This window comes from Camellia sinensis, chromosome 2 (genome assembly GCF_055761805.1).
Source record: "Camellia sinensis isolate YWXY chromosome 2, ASM5576180v1, whole genome shotgun sequence".
NCBI classification, from domain to species: Eukaryota; Viridiplantae; Streptophyta; class Magnoliopsida; order Ericales; family Theaceae; genus Camellia; species Camellia sinensis.
This window is the reverse complement of record NC_138962.1, coordinates 181,737,961-181,758,475: the sequence shown is the minus strand read 5'-3', so window position 1 is coordinate 181,758,475 and position 20,515 is coordinate 181,737,961. Positions and strand designations below refer to the sequence as shown.

Genomic DNA, 20,515 nt, shown 5'->3' with positions numbered 1-20,515 from the left:
TTATCTCACATTTCAAAAGTCATTAATTATAGAGAAAATTTCACTTTGCACCCCCAAATTATCATTTAAAAATCAATTTAATCCCTATTCTTTTAATAATAATAGTTTTACACAAACTATTTAATTTTGAATCAATTTATCTCCGTCGTTAATTGCCAACTATAATCAAACGAAAGTTGATGACGTGATACTGAAACTTCAATTGAAATTTTATTTTATCCCCCAAGCTATTATCAAAATATCAATTAGACCCTTAAATATATTTATAAAAAAAATTAATTTAAATATCTAATAATAATTTTCATCTAAAAAACGAGAAAAATAAATTTTAAATATAAGATTTATAAAAAAATTATTTAAAAAATATTCCTCATTTAAAATTTTTGCCCTAGAGCCCAAAATTTTGAGCCTACTCTCTCTCTCTCTTTCCTAGCAATTGTAGATAGCTTATCTCTCAGATTAATTTGAACAAAACTGCTCCACTGGTAATACGTTGACAAATCGTGTGGGTAAAAATTTAAACCACACATAATCTGAGATAAATATCTTTCTTCGAGATTTAAAAAACAATATTGAACGGAAAAATTATTATTAGATATTTAATTTTCATTCTTTTTTTTTATATATATTCAAGGATTTAATTGATATTTTGAAGGATAGTTTGGGGGTAAAATAAAATTTCAAATGAAGCTTCGGTGCCACATTAACAACTTCTATTTAATTATAGGCAGCAATAGATGATGACGGGAGTAAAATTGACTCAAAATTGAATTGTCTAGGTGTAAAATTGATAATATTAAAAGAATAGGAGTTGAATTGATTTAAACTTGGGGAATTACACTGACATGGTAGTCAAAAAAAATATTTACAAATAAGTGGTAAAGATTATAAATATTAAAAATTAAAATCATAAATCTTATCATCAATATGTAATATTTTTTCAAAACACCCCCTGAATGATAATTTTCCCTTTACACTATCACTACTCCAACCATTAAGGCTTCACATATATTACAATTTCATATTACCAGCAGTCAGCCTTACAAATAGACATATTCATAGTTCCGTTGTAAATATATAGTAGTAATAAATATCTACCCTGCCCCAAATCAAATCCCCAAGCACACAATACAAAAGAAGAAGAAAATAAAGTAAAGATGCTAAGAAGATAGGCTTCATACATGATGCAGGCATGTTTTCCCTCATCACAGCAGGTATATAAATGGCAGACTTGTTCAAAGTGAGGCACGGGGTTTTGGTTCAGAAGACAACGCTGAGAGGATCCTGGCGAGTGAGGACATGGAACTCACAGCCACATTCAACACTTCTTGTGAACAACCTGGTCTCACAATCTTCTTCACCTGTGCAAGGACATGCACCACCAAGCTTATAGTCAATCCATATTACGATCAAAATGCTAACTATGAAGTCTAGTGATCAAACCACTAAAAATTCAATGTCTAGTATTTCTTGTTTAAGCCTCCTATCCTTTTATTTTTTTATTTTTGGATAAATAGTTTAAGCCTTCTATCCTAATGGACACAAATTCAAGTTGGTCCCTGCCAAGATCTAGGCCACACTCTTTGTGATAGGAAAAATACATTTAGACAACTTGAAGCAACATTAAAAAATATCTTTCTAGTTAGGATGAGTGCCTAACGTCAAAAGACTAAAAATGTGACTAGTTGCATTGAGTTTGTCTAAAAACGAGTTCATTAGAATACCATCAGTTGTTAGGATAACACCATTGTTCCAGAAGTATTTGAAAAAGGGGCGACCCAGTGCACGAGGTTCTGGCTAAAAGAGGAATCGCAAACAAATATTTTGTGAAAAGTAAATAATTAAAAATTAAATATTTTTACTGTGTTCTCAATTCTAATATTTTTTTATGACTTTAGGTGAAGATATTATAGTATGCATACTAATCAACTTGTCCATTCAAAGCCCAAAAAGAGCCCAAGTAAAATCATTTCACTTTCATATGGCCACCAAAAGGCCAAATTAATAAATTTACTCTTTTGGTTCATGATAAAAAATTTGCAACTTGCCTTGTGGCTAAGTTTGATTCTCTTAATTGTTCATCATGATCAAGTGAAACAAGTCCCCCGCATGGAGCAAATCATACATGACTTGGTTTCACAACATTTCTGTAGACAACATTTATGTAGTGGTAAGCTGCTAGAAAGCCACCAGGCCTGATATCCCAAAGAAAACAAAAACTAAAAACAGTTGACTATCCAAACAATGCTAATTGTCATTACTGCATGTCCCAAGTTAGCTACATTCTTAAGATTGATGCAATGGGTGGTAGGCTGTAGCTAGGTTCCTTTCACTTTTTGCATACAACATCTACAGTTTTAGTTGTAGATCTAATAGGACACTAAGCCTCTATGGGTACATTAGTCCAAATCTCCAACATGGCAAGTCAAGTCTACACCATATGATCACCATGTCATTTCCCCATGAACCACGTGTTACCCTCGTGGGGTGACACATATGCCAATAAGCCATCTCCACTTTTGGTGCTTCCCTCCGAGGCTGAGCCATGCCAGCTAAGTCTAACATAGGTGATGCCTTAGCATCAAGTCTAGTCCACTCATCTATGCGAATCTTCAATCCATTGTGTTGCCTCTCCCACCAGTGATGACATTAGTACCATTAGCTAGGTTGAGGAACTCTCCAATCAAGCATGTTCCTCCTATTCCTCAGTCCCCTACTTCCAATGTTACTCAGAGGGGCCTCCTAGTTCACTCACCCAAACACACGCACTGCATTTCCTCATTGAATCTTTGCTTGAACACATATCCTCTCCCGCTCATGATGACACACTCAGCACGCTCAACTTAATTCAGCAACCCTCCACCCAAGCGTATCCCTCCTATACCTCAGTTCCTTATTTTCAAGATTATCTCCAAAAGGCACCTTGAAGCTCTCAAGCCAACACATGTTAGGAGCAAGACCAAAGGAGCCCTCAAGGTCAGTGCCATGGTTATAGGGCAAACAAGCGACTTTATATCCCTCGCACGAGACCTTCAAGGATATGTGACTTGGTGGCTAGAGTTGAGGGTCTGTCAAGGCACTCTCTAGTGGGAATTGAACCTCGACTGGTTTTAGAAAGAGAGAAATTTCCACTAAAAAATATTTTCTAAGACAAAGACACGTAGATAAACTACCTCTGTGACCCTTGAGGCCTCTGACTGAGGATATCACCACCACTATCAGTAGTGACTATTACCTCCACGAATGTGGGGCCATGAAGAGGAAGCAACTTGTCCCTTTGTTGATACTCGGGCACATGACCCTAGCATGCTTAGGTTAGCTATCCTCAAAGACCGGACCCTCCTATAAATAGTAGATCTCCTCAATTTTCATCTGCATGCATGCACAAATAAATCCTTCTCCTCCAACAAGCCTAAAGGCTTCAGTTTTCCTTCGCAACCACTCTCTCTCTCTCCTCAAAAGACCAACTTAACTAATAGCTCTCACCATATCCACCTTCACTGGTTTCACACCACCTAAGAGCCAATCAAACTTCCCAGAGGTCTCCACACCCAACCCACTCACCCTCGGCTGTCCATTATGTGATATCAAACCCAAAACAATCCAAGTTGAACCACAACTACATAATATAACCTAGTTCATTACAAATTAGAGTACCAAAGAAGAAAGGGAGATGAATCAGGAAAACGTAGTAGTTAACAAAACTTTAACTTTACCTTATCAAGATAAGCCTGCACTTCTTTTTTGTACTCAGTGTAATCCTCATCTCGCAAAGGCAAACTAATGGCCTTCTTGTTTGGACCTGGTTCAAGTTGAAAGAATCCAGAATTCTGGCAGATATCACCCATTAAAAGTTTCTCATCATCCATATTCACTTAGATATTTGCTACCTTATGCGAAAACATCAAAACATTTGATACTCAAATAAGGCACACAACACATCACGGTTATGGATGTATGAAAATGAGTTCTATATTCAACCAACAAAACAAAGTAGTAAGCAAGAAACTAATATGGAGCCAAACTTTAACAAATTCAAAAATTTGAAGTTTTTTTTTTTGAGGGGGGTGGGTAAAAATATTTTGAAGTTAAAAATGCCATTCAACATCAATCATCCTACCTAGACAACAATGAGTTTGTTTTAGATGAACAAGTAGATATAGAAAAAGTTACTGCATCGAAACATAAAATTCCCTTCTAAGGAAAAGATGGACCACAAAATTACAAGCTGTGGAGCAAGAAGTTATAATATATATACATATATAAACTATTTAAGAGATGATATAATTGATTGAACAAACATTGGAAAAAGGGAGAGATCTTCCCAAGAAAAAAAAAAAAAAAACTATACTCCCACTTGCTAATGAAGACTTCGATAGTCAATCACCTAGTCTAAAACTTGGCAAGCCAAAGTTTGCCTGAATTGAATTTACATCTCCTTTCGTACTGCTCTTTCATCCTCATTGGTCCTTTCTCTTGCTGGTTAAAATGCTTGATTGCAACTATCAGCTACCTCTACCTAGCTGCTAAAACCGGATATTGTATGGGTGTGGAAAGAATGGATTGCTCCTCATGTGTGTGAGTGAGCAAGAAGCCAAAACATTTACCTTCTTCTAGTTGTGCACTTCTCTAGTGCTTTTTGTTATGTTATGCAATACATCTTTCCATTTTCTCCCACAATTTGCTCACTTGTTGGCACCTGGCGCTCAAGACCTTACAAATTGGATTATCCATATAATATACAAAAAGAAAACTATAGATTTGGGGCCAATCAGGTATAACCGTGTGTCAAACTATGTCAAGCTGGAGACAAAAGGAATATTCAGTTGACTCCTTTCCAATAAGAACTGGACATGCGTCCCACATGCCCATGTGCATAGACAGAGTCGATGAGGTTTTTAGACTCAAGGATTCAGTATTTGCTTTGGTTTATCAAAAGAACCCAAAGAGTCTTGTGCCTTTCTTGGTCAAACAAACTCAGCGTGCAATTTCTGACAAGTCTTTTGAATTTTTGAGCAAGAAGCAGAACTATAAAAGTTGCCCATTCAAGAGGTAATTTGGCCATAGTGTTGGTCACGCAGATCCCTGGTTTGTATCATAGTGTTGGTCGGTGGTGTCCTCCCTCATTGTAACGCCCTCAAAATAACAACATTAAACCCATCAATAAAGATATGCATTGATATGTAAAAGTTTCACATTCTTCCATTTATCAGAGTTCCATTACAAAAGTATTACATGTTAACAACAAAAGCAAATGCCCTATAGGCTTACAGCTTTCCAAGTTAACACTTGGTTACAATAAAAGAGTACTAACTCATTTACACATTAAGCCCTTGGCTTGAATTTACATGTAATATATCAAAAAGTAAAACAACAAAAGTATGTCCGCCTCTAACCTCCCAAGCTATGTCCTTGGAGGTGGCATGCTACCTGTACCTGAAAATGATATTCCCATATAGGGTGAGCCACAGCCCAGTAGAAATACACTAAACCAACCATGAACAATGACTAAAAGATTAGCAATTGATAGATGGCCAACACTGATACATCCACATAAATCACATTTTATGTCATACGACTTATGAGTCCAAGTTACTTTTCATTTTCCCTTTTTCAACAGATAAGCATATTAGCTCTATCATCATCTCAACAGATATGTATAAAAATTATATCCCACATTCACAGATAAGCATATAAGCTATACCCACATTCTTAACAGATATGTACAACAACAATATCCACATTCACAGATAAGCATATAAGCTATATCCACACTTCACAAAGATAAGCATATGAGCTCTATCTTCACTTCTCTAGACAAGCATATGAGCTGTATCTACGGAGTTCATCCCTTATCTTCTCCCAATACTATCCGGTTTAGAGGTACATCCCCCATCTTCCCCTAAACCGCGGAGTACATCCCCCATCTCCTCCTCTACACATAACGTATACAAACACATTGGTTTTATATACAATCATTCAATACATATAGTTAATGTATTCTATCAACCGTCACATTCCATGACACATTCCATTGATTAGTTTTCGTTTACCTAATCATCATGCATTGTCTACAACAATCACGACTATCCTCCACTGATAGCCCAAAGCAATTATTTCTAAACAGAAAATAAATGCACAAATGGATATTCAATCAACATTTCATTTCGGTGTGTGATAAACAATTCAACTACACCCTTTAACCCCATACATTCCCAATCTCGACAATTCAATTTCATTTCCTCATTTCTCGCAATTAATTATCCCAATTAATCAACCAATGCAATTAGGTCATTTTCCATAATTAACATTACAACCCTTAGGTCCCTTTTTCATCAATGACTCAACATTTATTCCATTTCTCTATACCAAACATGCATCTAGGTTTATTATAAATAAAACCCCAACTTTTGTAAAATAACACAAAAGCCCCAAACTTTCACAAAATTACCAAACCAACCCCAACGTCTCAAAATACTAAAATTTAAAGACAAAATCCATAGAGAGGAGTAGGATATCCCTACCTCAAATTCGGAGCCCCAAAGGAGAAGATGACAAAACCCAACGTGCTCCAAATCCCGAAATTTTCAGATTAAAATGTAGCCCTCGACGATCAACAACTTTTTTGTAAAGGCCAAAGATGAGCAAATCACTCCTACTAGATCAAAACCTAGAGAGAAGGTAGAGTTCTAGAGTGAGAGGCTCAACAATGGTGTTTTTGGAAAAGTAGGAGAGAGAAGAGAAAGTGAAAAAGTGATTTGAAAAGTCAAAACACGGAACTTAAACCCAGTCGCCCCGCTCGAGCGTCACTCACAGACTCCCGCTCGAGCGTCAACAATCCCGCTCGAGCGGCGGATACACACTCCCAGAACTTTTACAGAACCAGGTCTTCGCTCGAGCTTCCAACTCCCCGCTCGAGCGGCACTCACACAACCCCGCTCGAGCGGCCAACCCCACGCTCGAGCGTTCAACACTGCACAGGAAATACTAGATGGGTGCAATTCCCGCTTGAGTGCCAAAACCCCCGCTCAAGTAGGAATGGCAACGGGGCGGGGCGGGGCCGGGGATCACACTCCCCGTCCCCGATCCCCGATCCCCGACGGGGATCCTATCACTGCCCCCACCCCCGCCCCCAACGGGGATCGGGTTTCCCCGACCCCGAGCATTCCCCGGCTACAAAAAAAAAAAAAAAAAATTCAGATGCCAGATACAGATTTATCATCATGTTTTATCACCAGATGCCAGATAAAAAATTTCAGATGCCAGATACAGATTTATCACCAGATTCAGATGCCAAAAAAAAAAATACTCTGTTTTATCATCATCAACAACAAATACAGATTTAAACTTTAAAAAAAAAAAATTTGATCCAACACAGACACAGATCAGATCATCACTCACACAGAAAAAAATTGATCTAAAAAAAAAAAAATTGATCGGCGACAGATCTCGCACACACACACAGACAGATCTCACACACACACACAGAGACAGATCTCACACACACAGATCTGAGCGACGCCGTCGGTGGGTTCGATGGTGGTGACACAGATCGAGATCGAGAGTGGCTGGCGGTGGCTGTGGGTTCGGTGGTGGTGGCAGAGAGACAGACGTTGTGCGGTGGTGGTGGTGATGTCGCCGTCGGTGAGAGAGAGGGGGAGTCGGGGCCAACGGTGGTGTTGACGTCGCCGTCGGTGACCGCGAGAGAGAGAGTTGACAGCGAGAGAGTTGACAGAGTGGGAGAGAGTTGAGATGAGAGTGAGGGAGAGAGAGATGAACGAGAGAAACTCTCTCAGAGAGTTGAGTTGAGAATCTGAGAGTGAGGGAGGGAGAAGAGAGTTGGTTTATTATTATTATTATTATTATTATTATTATTATTATTATTATAATATATATAAATATATAAATATAAGGGGTATAAAAGTAATTTCACTTCGGGGAAATTCGGGGATGGGGTCGGGGTCGGGGCCGGGGCCGGGGATCGGGCCGGGCCGGGGATCAAACACTGATCACCGTCCCCGGCCCGTGACAGATCGGGGATTAATTTTCAAATACCGTCACCTCCCCGTCGGGGGTATTTTTCGGGGAAAAACCGCTTAAATCGGGGTCGGGATCGGGGATCCCCGTCGGGCTGGTTTCAAATTGCCATCCCTACGCTCAAGTGGACAGGCCAAAATCTGGGCAACTAGTTTTGGTTTCTAAACTCAACCAACCTGTAACAAACCAGCCCAACACATCCTATAACTCAAATACGAAGTAAAAAGGATGTAAACAAGATAATAATCAACTACCAACATCCACGGACACATGTCCGGATCACTGTACAACAAGGGTAAACCCGGGATCGCTATAACCTCCCCCCCTTAAAGAATTTCGTCCCCGAAATTAAGCACAAGTTTTCAAAAACAAGTTTTCTCCATTTTAAACAATGTTACATTTTAACATTCAACAATTCGACCCATTACCGGTCATCCCATCCCTTTAACAAGAGGCATTTCACAATATGTAAACAACATATGTACTTTCAACATGCATCAACATTACGCATTTCCTTTCCAATTTCAACGATATATTCAACATATATAATGTTACATTCAACTTCCATATGAGGCAAGTTCCAAAACATACTTCCAATAAACCAAAACATTTTCAATGTTTCACAACTTAAGACATATATAAAAGCTCTTAAGTTCAACAATAGTTCAAAATTTAAATACAAGATTACATATCAACAAACAAGTCCGGATATTTCTCACGGACTTCCAACTCACGTTCCCAAGTGGCTTCTTCCACTTCGTGATGTTTCCACAAGACTTTCACCAAAGGAATGGTCTTGCTACGCAGGATCTGATCCCGCCTATCCAAGACCCGAACCGGTCTCTCCTCATACGAGGCATCCTCATCTACCTCTAAATCGGTCCAATCCAACACATGTGATGGATCTGGCTCATACTTCCGAAGCATACTCACATGAAACACGTCATGCACTCTGGACAACTGCGGCGGTAAGGCTAACCGATAAGCAACCTCGCCAATCCTCTCAAGGATCTCAAAAGGACCAATAAACCGAGGGGATAACTTCCCACTCTTCCCAAACCTCATCAGGCCTCGCCTAGGTGATATCTTCAGAAAGACATGATCACCTACCTCAAACGCCAAAGGCCTCCTCCTACGGTCAGCATACGATTTCTGACGACTCTGGGCTGTAACAAGCCTCCTACGGATAAGTTCAACTTTCTCCGTCGTCTCCCTAACCAACTCCGGACCCAACAAAGGTGCATCACCCACCTCAGCCCAACACACTGGAGACCTACACGGTCGGCCATACAAGGCCTCAAACGGTGCCATACCGATGCTAGACTGAAAACTGTTGTTGTAGGCAAATTCCACCAAGGGTAAGTGCCTCTCCCACGTCCCACTGAAGTCCAGGACACAACCCCGAAGCATATCCTCAAGGATCTGAATAGTACGCTCGGACTACCCGTCAGTCTACGGATGGTAAGCCGTACTAAAAGTCAACTTAGTGCCCAAGGCACTCTGCAAACTCTGCCACAACCTAGCAGTAAAACGAGGATCTCTATCTGAGACGATCGTCACCGGGACCCTGTGCAATCTCACTATGTCCCGAATATACAAGTCGGCAAGATGATCTACCGAATCTCTCACGCGCATAGGAATGAAGTGCGCCGACTTAGTCAACCGGTCTACAACCACCCAAATAGCATCACTACCCCGCTGAGTCCTCGGAAGACCTACAACGAAATCCATAGTGACATGCTCCCACTTCCACTCGGCAATAGGCAAGGGTTGCAACAAACCCGCTGGCCTCTGATGCTCGGCCTTCACTTGCTGACAAGTAAGGCACTTCGATACGAAAACAGCCACATCTCTCTTCATACCCCGCCACCAAAACTGGCGACCCAAATCCCGATACATCTTAGTACCTCCCGGATGCACCGCAAGGCGCGAATGATGAAACTCTCGGAGTACTTCCTCACGGCAAGACTCCGGCACAAACAAACGGTCTCGGTATCTCACACTCAGGTCGGGATACACCGTCAAACCCTTCTCAACTGTCCCACTGGAGATCTTCTCTCGGAGGGATTCTACCTCAAGGTCACCTCTCTGTGCCTCTAACACTCTAGTCACAAGTGTAGGCTGCGCAACAACAGAAAACAAGGCCGCAGCCTCAACGGATTCACTCAGAAGTAAATCAAACTCCCCAAGTGTTCCCAACATCTCCCATTCCCGGATGGCTATACTAGCTACATCACTAATGGATTTCCTACTAAGGGCATCGGCCACAACATTGGCCTTTCCCGGATGATAATGCAACTCAAAATCATAATCCTCGATGAACTCCATCCACCTCCTCTGCCTCAAATTCAAGTCTCTCTGTGTAAACAGATACTTCAAACTCTTGTGGTCCGAGAACACTTCGAACTTCTCACCATAAAGGTAGTGCCTCCAGATTTTCAAGGCAAAGATCACAGCCGCTAACTCTAGGTCGTGCGTAGGGTAATTCTTCTCGTGTATTTTCAACTGACGTGAGCCATAAGCTACCACGCTTCCCTCTTGCATCAACACACAACCCAAACCCTCTCGTGAGGCATCACAATAAACCGCATAACCCAACCCTCTCTCCGGAATAATCAACACCGGAGCGGTGGTCAATCTAACCTTCAGCTCTTGGAACGACTTTTCACAAGTCTCACTCCACACAAAATTGACTCCCTTCCGAGTTAGCCTAGTCAACGGTGACGCTAACCTGGAGAAATCTTTCACAAACCGACGGTAATACCCAGCTAATCCCAGAAAACTGCGGATCTCAAACACACTCTTAGGCTGTGCCCAATCTTGCACTGCCTCAACCTTGGATGTATCAACAGACACTCCTTCCCCAGATACCACGTGGCCTAAGAATTTGACTTCCCTCAGCCAGAACTCACACTTCCCAAACTTGGCATACAGCCTATAGGCTCTAAGCAATTCAAGCACCACTCTCAAGTGTTCCTCATGCTCCTCTTCAGTAGGCGAATAGATAAGAATGTCGTCCATGAAAACGACTACAAATCGATCCAAGAATTCCCGGAAGATCCGGTTCATCAAGTCCATAAAGACTGCCGGTGCATTGGTAAGCCCAAATGGCATCACCAGAAATTCATAATGGCCATACCGCGTACGGAATGCCGTCTTAGGAACATCCTCCTCCCTGACCCTCAACTGGTGGTAACCCGATCTCAAGTCTATCTTAGAGAAACAACGAGAACCCTTCAACTGGTCAAACAAATCATCTATACGGGGCATAGGGTACTTATTCTTGACCGTAGCCCGATTCAACTTCCGGTAGTCTATACACAATCTCAAGGCACCATCTTTCTTTTTAGCAAAGAGGGCCGGTGCTCCCCACGGTGAAATACTAGGGCGAACAAAACCCTTATCTAGCAATTCTTGGAGCTGAACTTTCAACTCAACCAACTCTGTTGGGGCAAAACGGTAAGGTGCCATAGAAATCGGCGCCGTGCCGGGCACCAAATCAATAGAGAACTCTATCTCTCGGTAAGGTGGCAAACTAACGAGATCTTCGGGAAAGACATCCGAATACTCACAAACCACCCTCGGCAATATAATCTGGGTCTCATCACACTCACCACTCTCAAAGCTAGCAAGTAGACCACTAAGCTCACTTCGCCCTCGCGAATCATACCCCGGTGGTAAAACACAACCAACTCGGTCTCCCAAGAAATGGAACCACTCCCCGCTCAAGGTACATAATGTGACCCTCTGGCGATAGCAATCGATAACAGCCCGGTATGACGATAGCCAATCCATACCCAAAATAACATCAAAGCCCTTCATGGGCATGATAACAAACGGAAAAGGAAACCTATAGTCGGCGACCTCTATATCACAACCTCTAACACCCTGTTTCAGGATCAACTCACCACCAAGAGGTGACACTACACAAATAGGAGATGCTAACTGTGCTAACTCCAATTCCAAAACAGATGCAAATGCAGCAGATACAAAAGAATGAGATGCACCCGTGTCTATCAACACATTAGCAACCGAGTTGCAAAACAGAAAAGTACCTCTCACTACCGATGGAGCTGGTACTAAATCCTGCGCGGTAACAGCATATACGCGCCCCGTAGGCCCTTGGTCTACCTGCTCACCTCTAGGAGCAAAAGACTGCTGCACAGACTGGGACGACGAAGCTCCCGGATTGGCCCTCGAGGCCTGCACAGACTGAGCTAGCTGAAATCCCTACGTCTGTCTAGAACCAGACGCTCCTGAAGTGGCACTCAACTGTGGGCAAAACCTCTTCAAGTGCCCAGGCTGTCCACACTGATAACAAGACAAGGGCTGCCCCCTACCCAAACTCTGACTCTGCGGTCTAGCTGAAGAAGAAGCAGCTCTCTGACCCCCACCCTTCTGCGGGCAAACTGAAACCTTGTGACCCAACTGGCCACACTTGTAACAAGCAAACTCCCCCTGATTGCCCCTCCCCGAGACTGCACTCGGCACCGGAAAGGTCGATCTAGAAACTGCGCCCTGAGGCTGCTGAGGGTTATAACCCCTCTGTCTCCTGCCATCACCCTGACCATCCTGGCTCCTCTTGGAGCCCCTCTGTTCTTCCTCCTCTTCCTGCATCATAATTTCCATATGAGCAGCAGCATCTACCAGGTGTCTATACTCTCGGATGTAAGACCCACCAACTCTCAACTTGAGGCCCTACCTCAACTTCCACTCAAACTCATAGCAACGGCGTTCCTCAAACGCCACCAGTTCAGGTGCAAACCTGGACAGACTGGTAAAAGTAGCCTCAAACTCGGCCACTGACAAGCCCTGCTGTTTAAGCCGGCTAAACTGGTCCCTCAGCTTCTCCCTAGCTGTTGCAGACAAAAACCTCTCCTGAAAAGCATTCACAAACGCCTCCCAAGTACCACCAACACGAGCCTTCTCGTACTTCCACCATTGACCCGCATCTCCCTTCAGTTGGAAGGATGCCAAGGTCACTTTCAGTGCTCCGTCCTCGATGCCAAGCATCTCAAACGTCTTACTCATTTGCTCTAGCCACTCATCAGCCTTCAGTGGCTCCTTCGGATCCCCGATAAACTCATCCGGATTAGACCGGAAAAACTCCCTCTTCAAGAAGGAAGGCCCTGCCTCAGCTGCCTGATTCCCAGCTCTAAGAATACCCAAGGCTCCTGCTATCTCTCTGGCCAAGGCACCCATGGCCTGCTGACCCGCTGGCTCGGCCACATTGGCCTGACCAACTCCCTCCTGCACTGTCGGAACCTCCTCCGGTAACGGTATTTCCTGCCTCGAAGGTCTACCACGCCTAGCACCCCTTCCTCATCCTGACATCCTAATAAAGGTAATACAGAACGTTAGCACATTCACAAATGTGCCGAAACTAAACACTCACGTCCTAATGCATGGACAACTATAATTCACTCCACGTAAGCACATAAACACATAAGCACTTACGAATTTCATCTCCGGATAATGATAGTCCCGAGGCGTTACTAGAGTTCCGGTTAGAAATAGCATTGATCAAGTGCTTTTCCAACAGGACTCCCAGAAATCCAAGGATCCAATCAACATCCTAGAAACTACATTCCATACCCACATAGCCACATAAGCATGTTATCAAATAAGCACAAAGCATATGACACTACTTCTAAGTCTCTATCAAGCGAGCCAAACCCATTGTGATACTAATCACTTCCCACGTACCCAAAGTATTCGAACCCGGTACGCTTTGATACCAAGTTGTAACGCCCTCAAAATAACAACATTAAACCCATCAATAAAGATATGCATTGATATGTAAAAGTTCCACATTCTTCCATTTATCAGAGTTCCATTACAAAAGTATTACATGTTAACAACAAAAGCAAATGCCCTATGGGCTTACAGCTTTCCAAGTTAACACTTGGTTACAACAAAAGAGTACTAACTCATTTACACATTAAGCCCTTGGCTTGAATTTACATGTAATACATCAAAATGTAAAACAACAAAAGTATGTCCGCCTCTAGCCTCCCAAGCTATGTCCTTGGAGGTGGCATGCTACCTGTACCTGAAAATGATATTCCCATATAGGGTGAGCCACAGCCCAGTAGAAATACACTAAACCAACCATGAACAATGACTAAAAGATTAGCAATTGATAGATGGCCAACACTGATACATCCACATAAATCACATTTTATGTCATACGACTTATGAGTCCAAGTTACTTTTCATTTTCCCTTTTTCAACAGATAAGCATATTAGCTCTATCATCATCTCAACAGATATGTATAAAAACTATATCCCACATTCACAGATAAGCATATAAGCTATACCCACATTCTCAACAGATATGTACAACAACAATATCCACATTCACAGATAAGCATATAAGCTATATCCACACTTCACAAAGATAAGCATATGAGCTCTATCTTCACTTCTCTAGACAAGCATATGAGCTGTATCTACGGAGTTCATCCCCTATCTTCTCCCAATACTATCCGGTTTAGAGGTACATCCCCCATCTTCCCCTAAACCGCGGAGTACATCCCCCATCTCCTCCTCTACACATAACGTATACAAACACATTGGTTCTATATACAATCACTCAATACATATAGTTAATGTATTCTATCAACCGTCACATTCCATGACACATTCCATTGATTAGTTTTCGTTTACCTAATCATCATGCATTGTCTACAACAATCACGACTATCCTCCACCGATAGCCCAAAGCAATTATTTCTAAACAGAAAATAAATGCACAAATGGATATTCAATCAACATTTCATTTCGATGTGTGATAAACAATTCAACTACACCCTTTAACCCCATACATTCCCAATCTCGACAATTCCATTTCATTTCCTCATTTCTCGCAATTAATTATCCCAATTAATCAACCAATGCAATTAGGTCATTTTTCATAATTAACATTACAACCCTTAGGTCCCTTTTTCATCAATGACTCAACATTTATTCCATTTCTCTATACCAAACATGCATCTAGGTTTATTATAAATAAAATCCCAACTTTTGTAAAATAACACAAAAGCCCCAAACTTTCACAAAATTACCAAACCAACCCCAACGTCTCAAAATACTAAAATTTAAAGACAAAATCCATAGAGAGGAGTAGGATATCCCTACCTCAAATTCGAAGCCCCAAAGGAGAAGATGACAAAACCCAACGTGCTCCAAATCTCGAAATTTTCAGATTAAAATGTAGCCCTCGACGATCAAAAACTTTTTTGTAAAGGCCAAAGATGAGCAAATCACTCCTACTAGATCAAAACCTAGAGAGAAGGTAGAGTTCTAGAGTGAGAGGCTCAACAATGGTGTTTTTGGAAAAGTAGGAGAGAGAAGAGAAAGTGAAAAAGTGATTTGAAAAGTCAAAACACAGAACTTAAACCCAGTCGCCCCGCTCGAGCGTCAAACACCCCGCTCGAGCGTCACTCACAGACTCCCGCTCGAGCGTTAACAATCCCGCTCGAGCGGCGGATACACACTCCCAGAACTTTTACAGAACCAGGTCTTCGCTCGAGCTTCCAACTCCTCGATCGAGCGGCACTCACACAACCTCGCTCGAGCGGCCAACCCCACGCTCGAGCGTCCAACACTGCACAGGAAATACTGGATGGGTGCAATTCCCACTCGAGCGCCAAAACCTCCGCTCGAGCGGACAGGCCAAAATCTGGGCAACTAGTTTTGGTTTCTAAACTCAACCAACCTGTAACAAACCTGCCCAACACATCCTATAACTCAAATACGAAGTAAAAAGGATGTAAACAAGATAATAATCAACTACCAACATCCACAGACACATGTCCGGATCACTGTACAACAAGGGTAAACCCGGGATCGCTATACTCATGCTCTTCCCAACTATCCATTTTTTATCATTTCAATTGTTTGCCCCTAGAATTTCATCAAACACCACATTTATCATTTTTGAACCCTAAATCTATAACAAATGCATCAAACTATGGTTTTTTATGAAATTTGAGGAACAAACGACTAAAATGATAAAAAATAAATAGTTGGGAAATTATTCTCTTAAATACCTTTTTCAAATGTAGGTTTTCGCTCAGCCCATAAGGTACATTTATGTTTATGTCTGTATTTGTTCTATAGTTGGCTCAACAGGTTTCCTTAGTATGTCAATGGTGGATTAATGAATGACTGCTTTAGCTCTATCGACAACACCCCTGCCTAAAGTTCTGACACTTGTTTCAAGCTCTGCTTTGGGAAAATGGCCCCACCCAATGTGATCAATGTGACATCTCTACTGTTCATCGATTAAAAAAGAAACTAACAGATATAGATGGAGGACTGACATTGAAGCACTTTTCATAGTTGAGGGCATAAATGGAGACAAAATGTAATTGAGGGGCTGAATTGAAACTGGTAACTCACCCTCGGTACAACATCCACTTTAAATACATCGGACAGAGTTCCACCATCTTTCCTAAAACCAATTGCTGATAGAAGGGCTTCACTTATGTCTTCTATGGCATTCGACATTGTGCCCCACGGGTCTATTTTTAGAGCAGTCCACAGAGTGGCATTGCGTACCAACAAAATACTTAGTAATAAATTCTAATTAGACTATGGGAAAGATTAAGAAAAACCAAGTAAATTACCAGAGAGCAATTTACCCCAAGTAAATCATCCAGTTTGAACACGTGATGAGAAATTCTACCTAAAAATATGGGAAATATTAAAAGAAACAAACACTTCAAGCAGTACACATACAAATACATAATCCAACACACATACCTAAGTCCATGTAACAGAGCTATTTCAACAATCAAAAACCACGTGGGTAAAATAGTTAGATCTCTCAGGCATTTTAACATACAGTTTATGTGCAAATTTTAGAACTTTACAAGTGTGCATTGGACACTAACCCAGATGAAATTAAGCAGACCCAGAAAGAAATACACACTCACATAAAATTTACATGCGATACAAGCATTGATTGTGACCCTTTCAGTATCTGAGAGATAGTTAAAAATCAAGGAATAGATGAAACAAAGTGATGAGAGTTCAAAGACTAACAAAACCTGAGTTCCGCCTGAGAAAGTAGAGGATTCAATGGATGATGAAGTTGTCATCTTTGAATTATTCAAGTAAGGGGGAGAGAAAGAGAGAGAGAGAACCCAAGGGATGGCAACTCAGCTACAGTGTGCCAGCCCTCACCACACGGGGGTTTGTGTCTAACGCCTTGTTTGGATGGACTGATTTTTTTATTTTGTCAATTTAAATTATTTATCTATTTTTGTTAAATAGATTGATGAAAAAAATATTTTGGTTATTAAACTCAATAAAAAAATAATATTTTAATCATTTTATTATATATACCTACATTGAGTTTAATAACTAGGGTGTTATTTTTTCCTCAATTTATTACTTGATTGAAAACAAATTAAAATAAGAAGATTTTTAAAATTAAAAATTAAAAATTTGTTTTGTAACAAGGGTTAATTCTTGGAGTTTTTATATATATATATATAATTTCCTCTAATAATATTGGGTGATTCCACTTACACCACTATTTTACCTCCTTACACCCTCCATATAAGATTGTTTTTTTTTTCCAATTTTATCCATATGTGAAATTACTTAAAGGGACAAAACACTAAAATTAAATGTATTTGATTATCTCCTTACCCCCTGACCTTTCAATTCCTACTTCTCTTTTTCCTTTCTCAACTTTTCTTTTCTCTTACACATCTCTTTTGAAAAACTGATAATCATAGTGTTTTGATCATCAAAAAAAGCAATGGATGAAAAAACGGTGGTAAAAAACATCAAAAAAGTGAAATTGTGAGTTTTTTTTTTAGTTTGGTAGGTTTTTGTTTCGATTTTCTGGGTTGGTGTGCGACTTTTGTTTGGTGTTTCGAAATTGAACAAAATAACATCGTCCAGTATCACAGTGCCAAAAAAAAAATATAAGTCTAGCATTCTATTACCGAACAGCCCCAAATTATTTTTTACAACAAAGTGGCTCTGTAAATGTATATCAACAGAATGCTAGACAAATATATTTTTTCCAGCAACATAACACCGAACAAATGTAGTTTGTCTACTATTGTGCGACTGAACAAACACTTTACAGTGGGCTCCACTGACTTTGTTATGGAGTAAATTGAAATTTTCCAATTGTATGGCAACATAATGTTGGGAAAAACTATTTTCTCTGATAACAGAACACTGGATTAATTAAAATTCACTAGCATTTTATTACCGAACAGCCCAGTACAAATTAAAATTCACTAGCATTTTATTACCGAACAGCCCAGTACAAATTATTACCACATCATTTGGGAGGATGTGGCTCTATAATGTATAGCCACAAAAGGCTAGACAAAACTATTTATTCTGGCGTTATATTACCGAATTTTTGTAAATTGTTTCGTATTGTGTGGCCGAATAGGCACTTCAATGTGGACTCTACTGGCTTTGTTGGGCAGCAAACAAAAATTATCCAATTGAACAGTAACATAATGCTGGGAAACAAAATTTTATCTAGTAACATGGAATTAGAGTAGTTCAAATTGTTTAGCATTGTATTACCGAACAAAAACATTGTTTAAGATAAAGTGGCTCTGGAAATATATAGCAACTAAATGCTGGAGGGATCTATTATTTTCGGTAACTAAACACCGAAATTATTCAAATTGTTTAGCAGTATGACGCTGAACTAGCCCATAACACTTAAAAAAACAATGTTACTTCCAACAAATGGTACCATATCCCTCCAAAACACTGTAATACCATTACAATGCATTACAAACAATAACAAATTCATATGTTCGCCAAAATAAGTTTCCATTGACATAAATATTGTATACAAAATAGATGTGAAACTGTTTAAAATTCTTACAAAAGTATGACAATTCATTACTTGTCCAACCAAGCATCCAGTTTACAAAAGATCCAAGGCATCCACAAAAACTATGTCATTAGGGAAAAGTATATCCCAAATTCTGTACAGCCTAGGCATTCACAAAAACTATGTCATAAAAAAAAAAACTAGATCCCAAATTCTCTACGGGCTAGGCTTTCACAAAAACTATGCCATAAAAAAAAAAACTACATCCCAAATGTTATATACGATTAACACAAAACTATATCCCAAAATGTATACAGGCTAGACATTATGCAAACAACACTGCTGCATACCCCCAGTGGGGGTCGCACCCCCAGTGAGGTGTCGCGCCCCCACTGGTTGAAACCCAAAAAAAAAAAAAAAAAAAACAGTTTTTTTTTGACCAATTATGGAGTGCCACCTCACTGGGGGTCGACCCCCAGTGGGCGTATGAGGCATTTTTCTTATGCAAAATTATGTCATCAAACAAAAAGTAGAACTCAATCCTCATGTACGGTCTATCCTACGACGTTTACGATAATAGACTTGATACTCTGTACGTGTCGAAGTAGATCTCAAACTCTATCCATCAAGAACTTGCAGCATGGGACCAATGGTTTCATACAGCATGTCAGGGTGCAAGACAGACTCATCACGACCGAGCCTATGGACTGCAGCAGCAACATTGAAAACAGCATCATTACACTGCAAAAAATTTGATAAAAATCATACTTAGTGTTTGATTTATGGTGAACCACTTAAAAGTGAAAAAATTTAATTCACAATTTGCTTACCCACTCAGGATCCATAGTAACATCATTATCGGGACGTTGAACACGTGGATCAAACTGAGAGTGATGTGTAGGATTTTGATCAACCCGATGCGAAACACAAGCACACCAATCACAGTATCCTCTACACATTCAGATGGCCGCTGCTGTACAGGCACACTACGAGCATTAATGGACAACACATGATTCTCCCACTGCGCCCATATCGTGTCATGGTATTGATACATGATTCTGTATTGTCCTGGTTTACTGCCCCGTATAGCTCGAACAGGAGATAATGGTTCTGGTGGGATGGTTAGGATCCTACCAAACTGTCGCAAAACCCTATTGGGGTGATAGGGTTCAACAATATCAAAGCATTTCAAACATCTAGTATAATATGCAACCTCATGAAGTGGATGGTGTGTCCTACATAAACGGTATGGATCCCACTCGATCTACAAATAAGGAATGCATAATGTTAGTTAAGAAATCTTTCTTTTTTTTTTCTTTTTTTTTTTTTTACAATATCACACTATTATAAAATGTCTAACCTCATTAGCACGTAACATGTCAAGCTGCTCTCGTAATGTCTGCAAGTGGTCTTCTGTAAAACCTCTATCTCTCCGCAAACTCTGACGACATACACGAGGTTGTTCATCAGAATAGGACAAATTTGAATAAGGCCTTCCTAAATGAAAATGCTCATAAATCCATACTTCCAATAGCTTCAAGTAACCAGTAATCTGCTTAACACCAGCCCTACTGGCAAGTCCTAATTGTCTATACAGGAATGCCAAAGCAGCAGCACCCCATGCCTATGAGCTAACAGCATCAATGCCAG

General features: G+C 40.6%; 1 protein-coding gene across 5 annotated transcripts; it reads right to left on the bottom strand.

Moving 5' to 3' along the window:
* Positions 1-1,181: 1,181 nt before the first annotated feature.
* LOC114321135 (pyrophosphate--fructose 6-phosphate 1-phosphotransferase subunit alpha-like) lies at positions 1,182-17,273 on the bottom strand. 5 transcript variants are annotated; one of them, XR_014362160.1, is made up of 3 exons: positions 17,089-17,273; positions 3,717-3,890; positions 1,182-1,361 (listed from the first exon to the last, which is right to left on the bottom strand). XR_014362160.1 is itself a non-coding variant. In XM_082916327.1 (3 exons), exons 1-3 carry the CDS (start codon positions 17,142-17,144, stop codon positions 1,236-1,238), a joined length of 291 nt encoding a protein of 96 aa, XP_082772453.1. In that variant the 5' UTR covers positions 17,145-17,267; the 3' UTR covers positions 1,182-1,235. The 5 variants fall into 5 exon arrangements, 1 of the variants encoding a protein (XP_082772453.1); XR_014362161.1 differs by having other exon boundaries at positions 3,717-3,886; XR_014362159.1 differs by having other exon boundaries at positions 3,717-3,886; positions 17,094-17,273.
* Positions 17,274-20,515: the final 3,242 nt, after the last annotated feature.

Excerpts from the sequence above, each read along its gene's own strand:
- LOC114321135 (XM_082916327.1), bottom strand. The coding sequence starts at position 17,144 with ATGACAACTTCATCATCCATTGAATCCTCTACTTTCTCAGGCGGAACT. Across the intron at positions 3,831-17,093 it reads CTTTCTCAGGCGGAACTCAG|AATTCTGGATTCTTTCAACT; the intron begins GTTTTGTTAGTC and ends GATATCTGCCAG. Across the intron at positions 1,362-3,716 it reads TGCAGGCTTATCTTGATAAG|GTGAAGAAGATTGTGAGACC; the intron begins GTAAAGTTAAAG and ends GTCCTTGCACAG.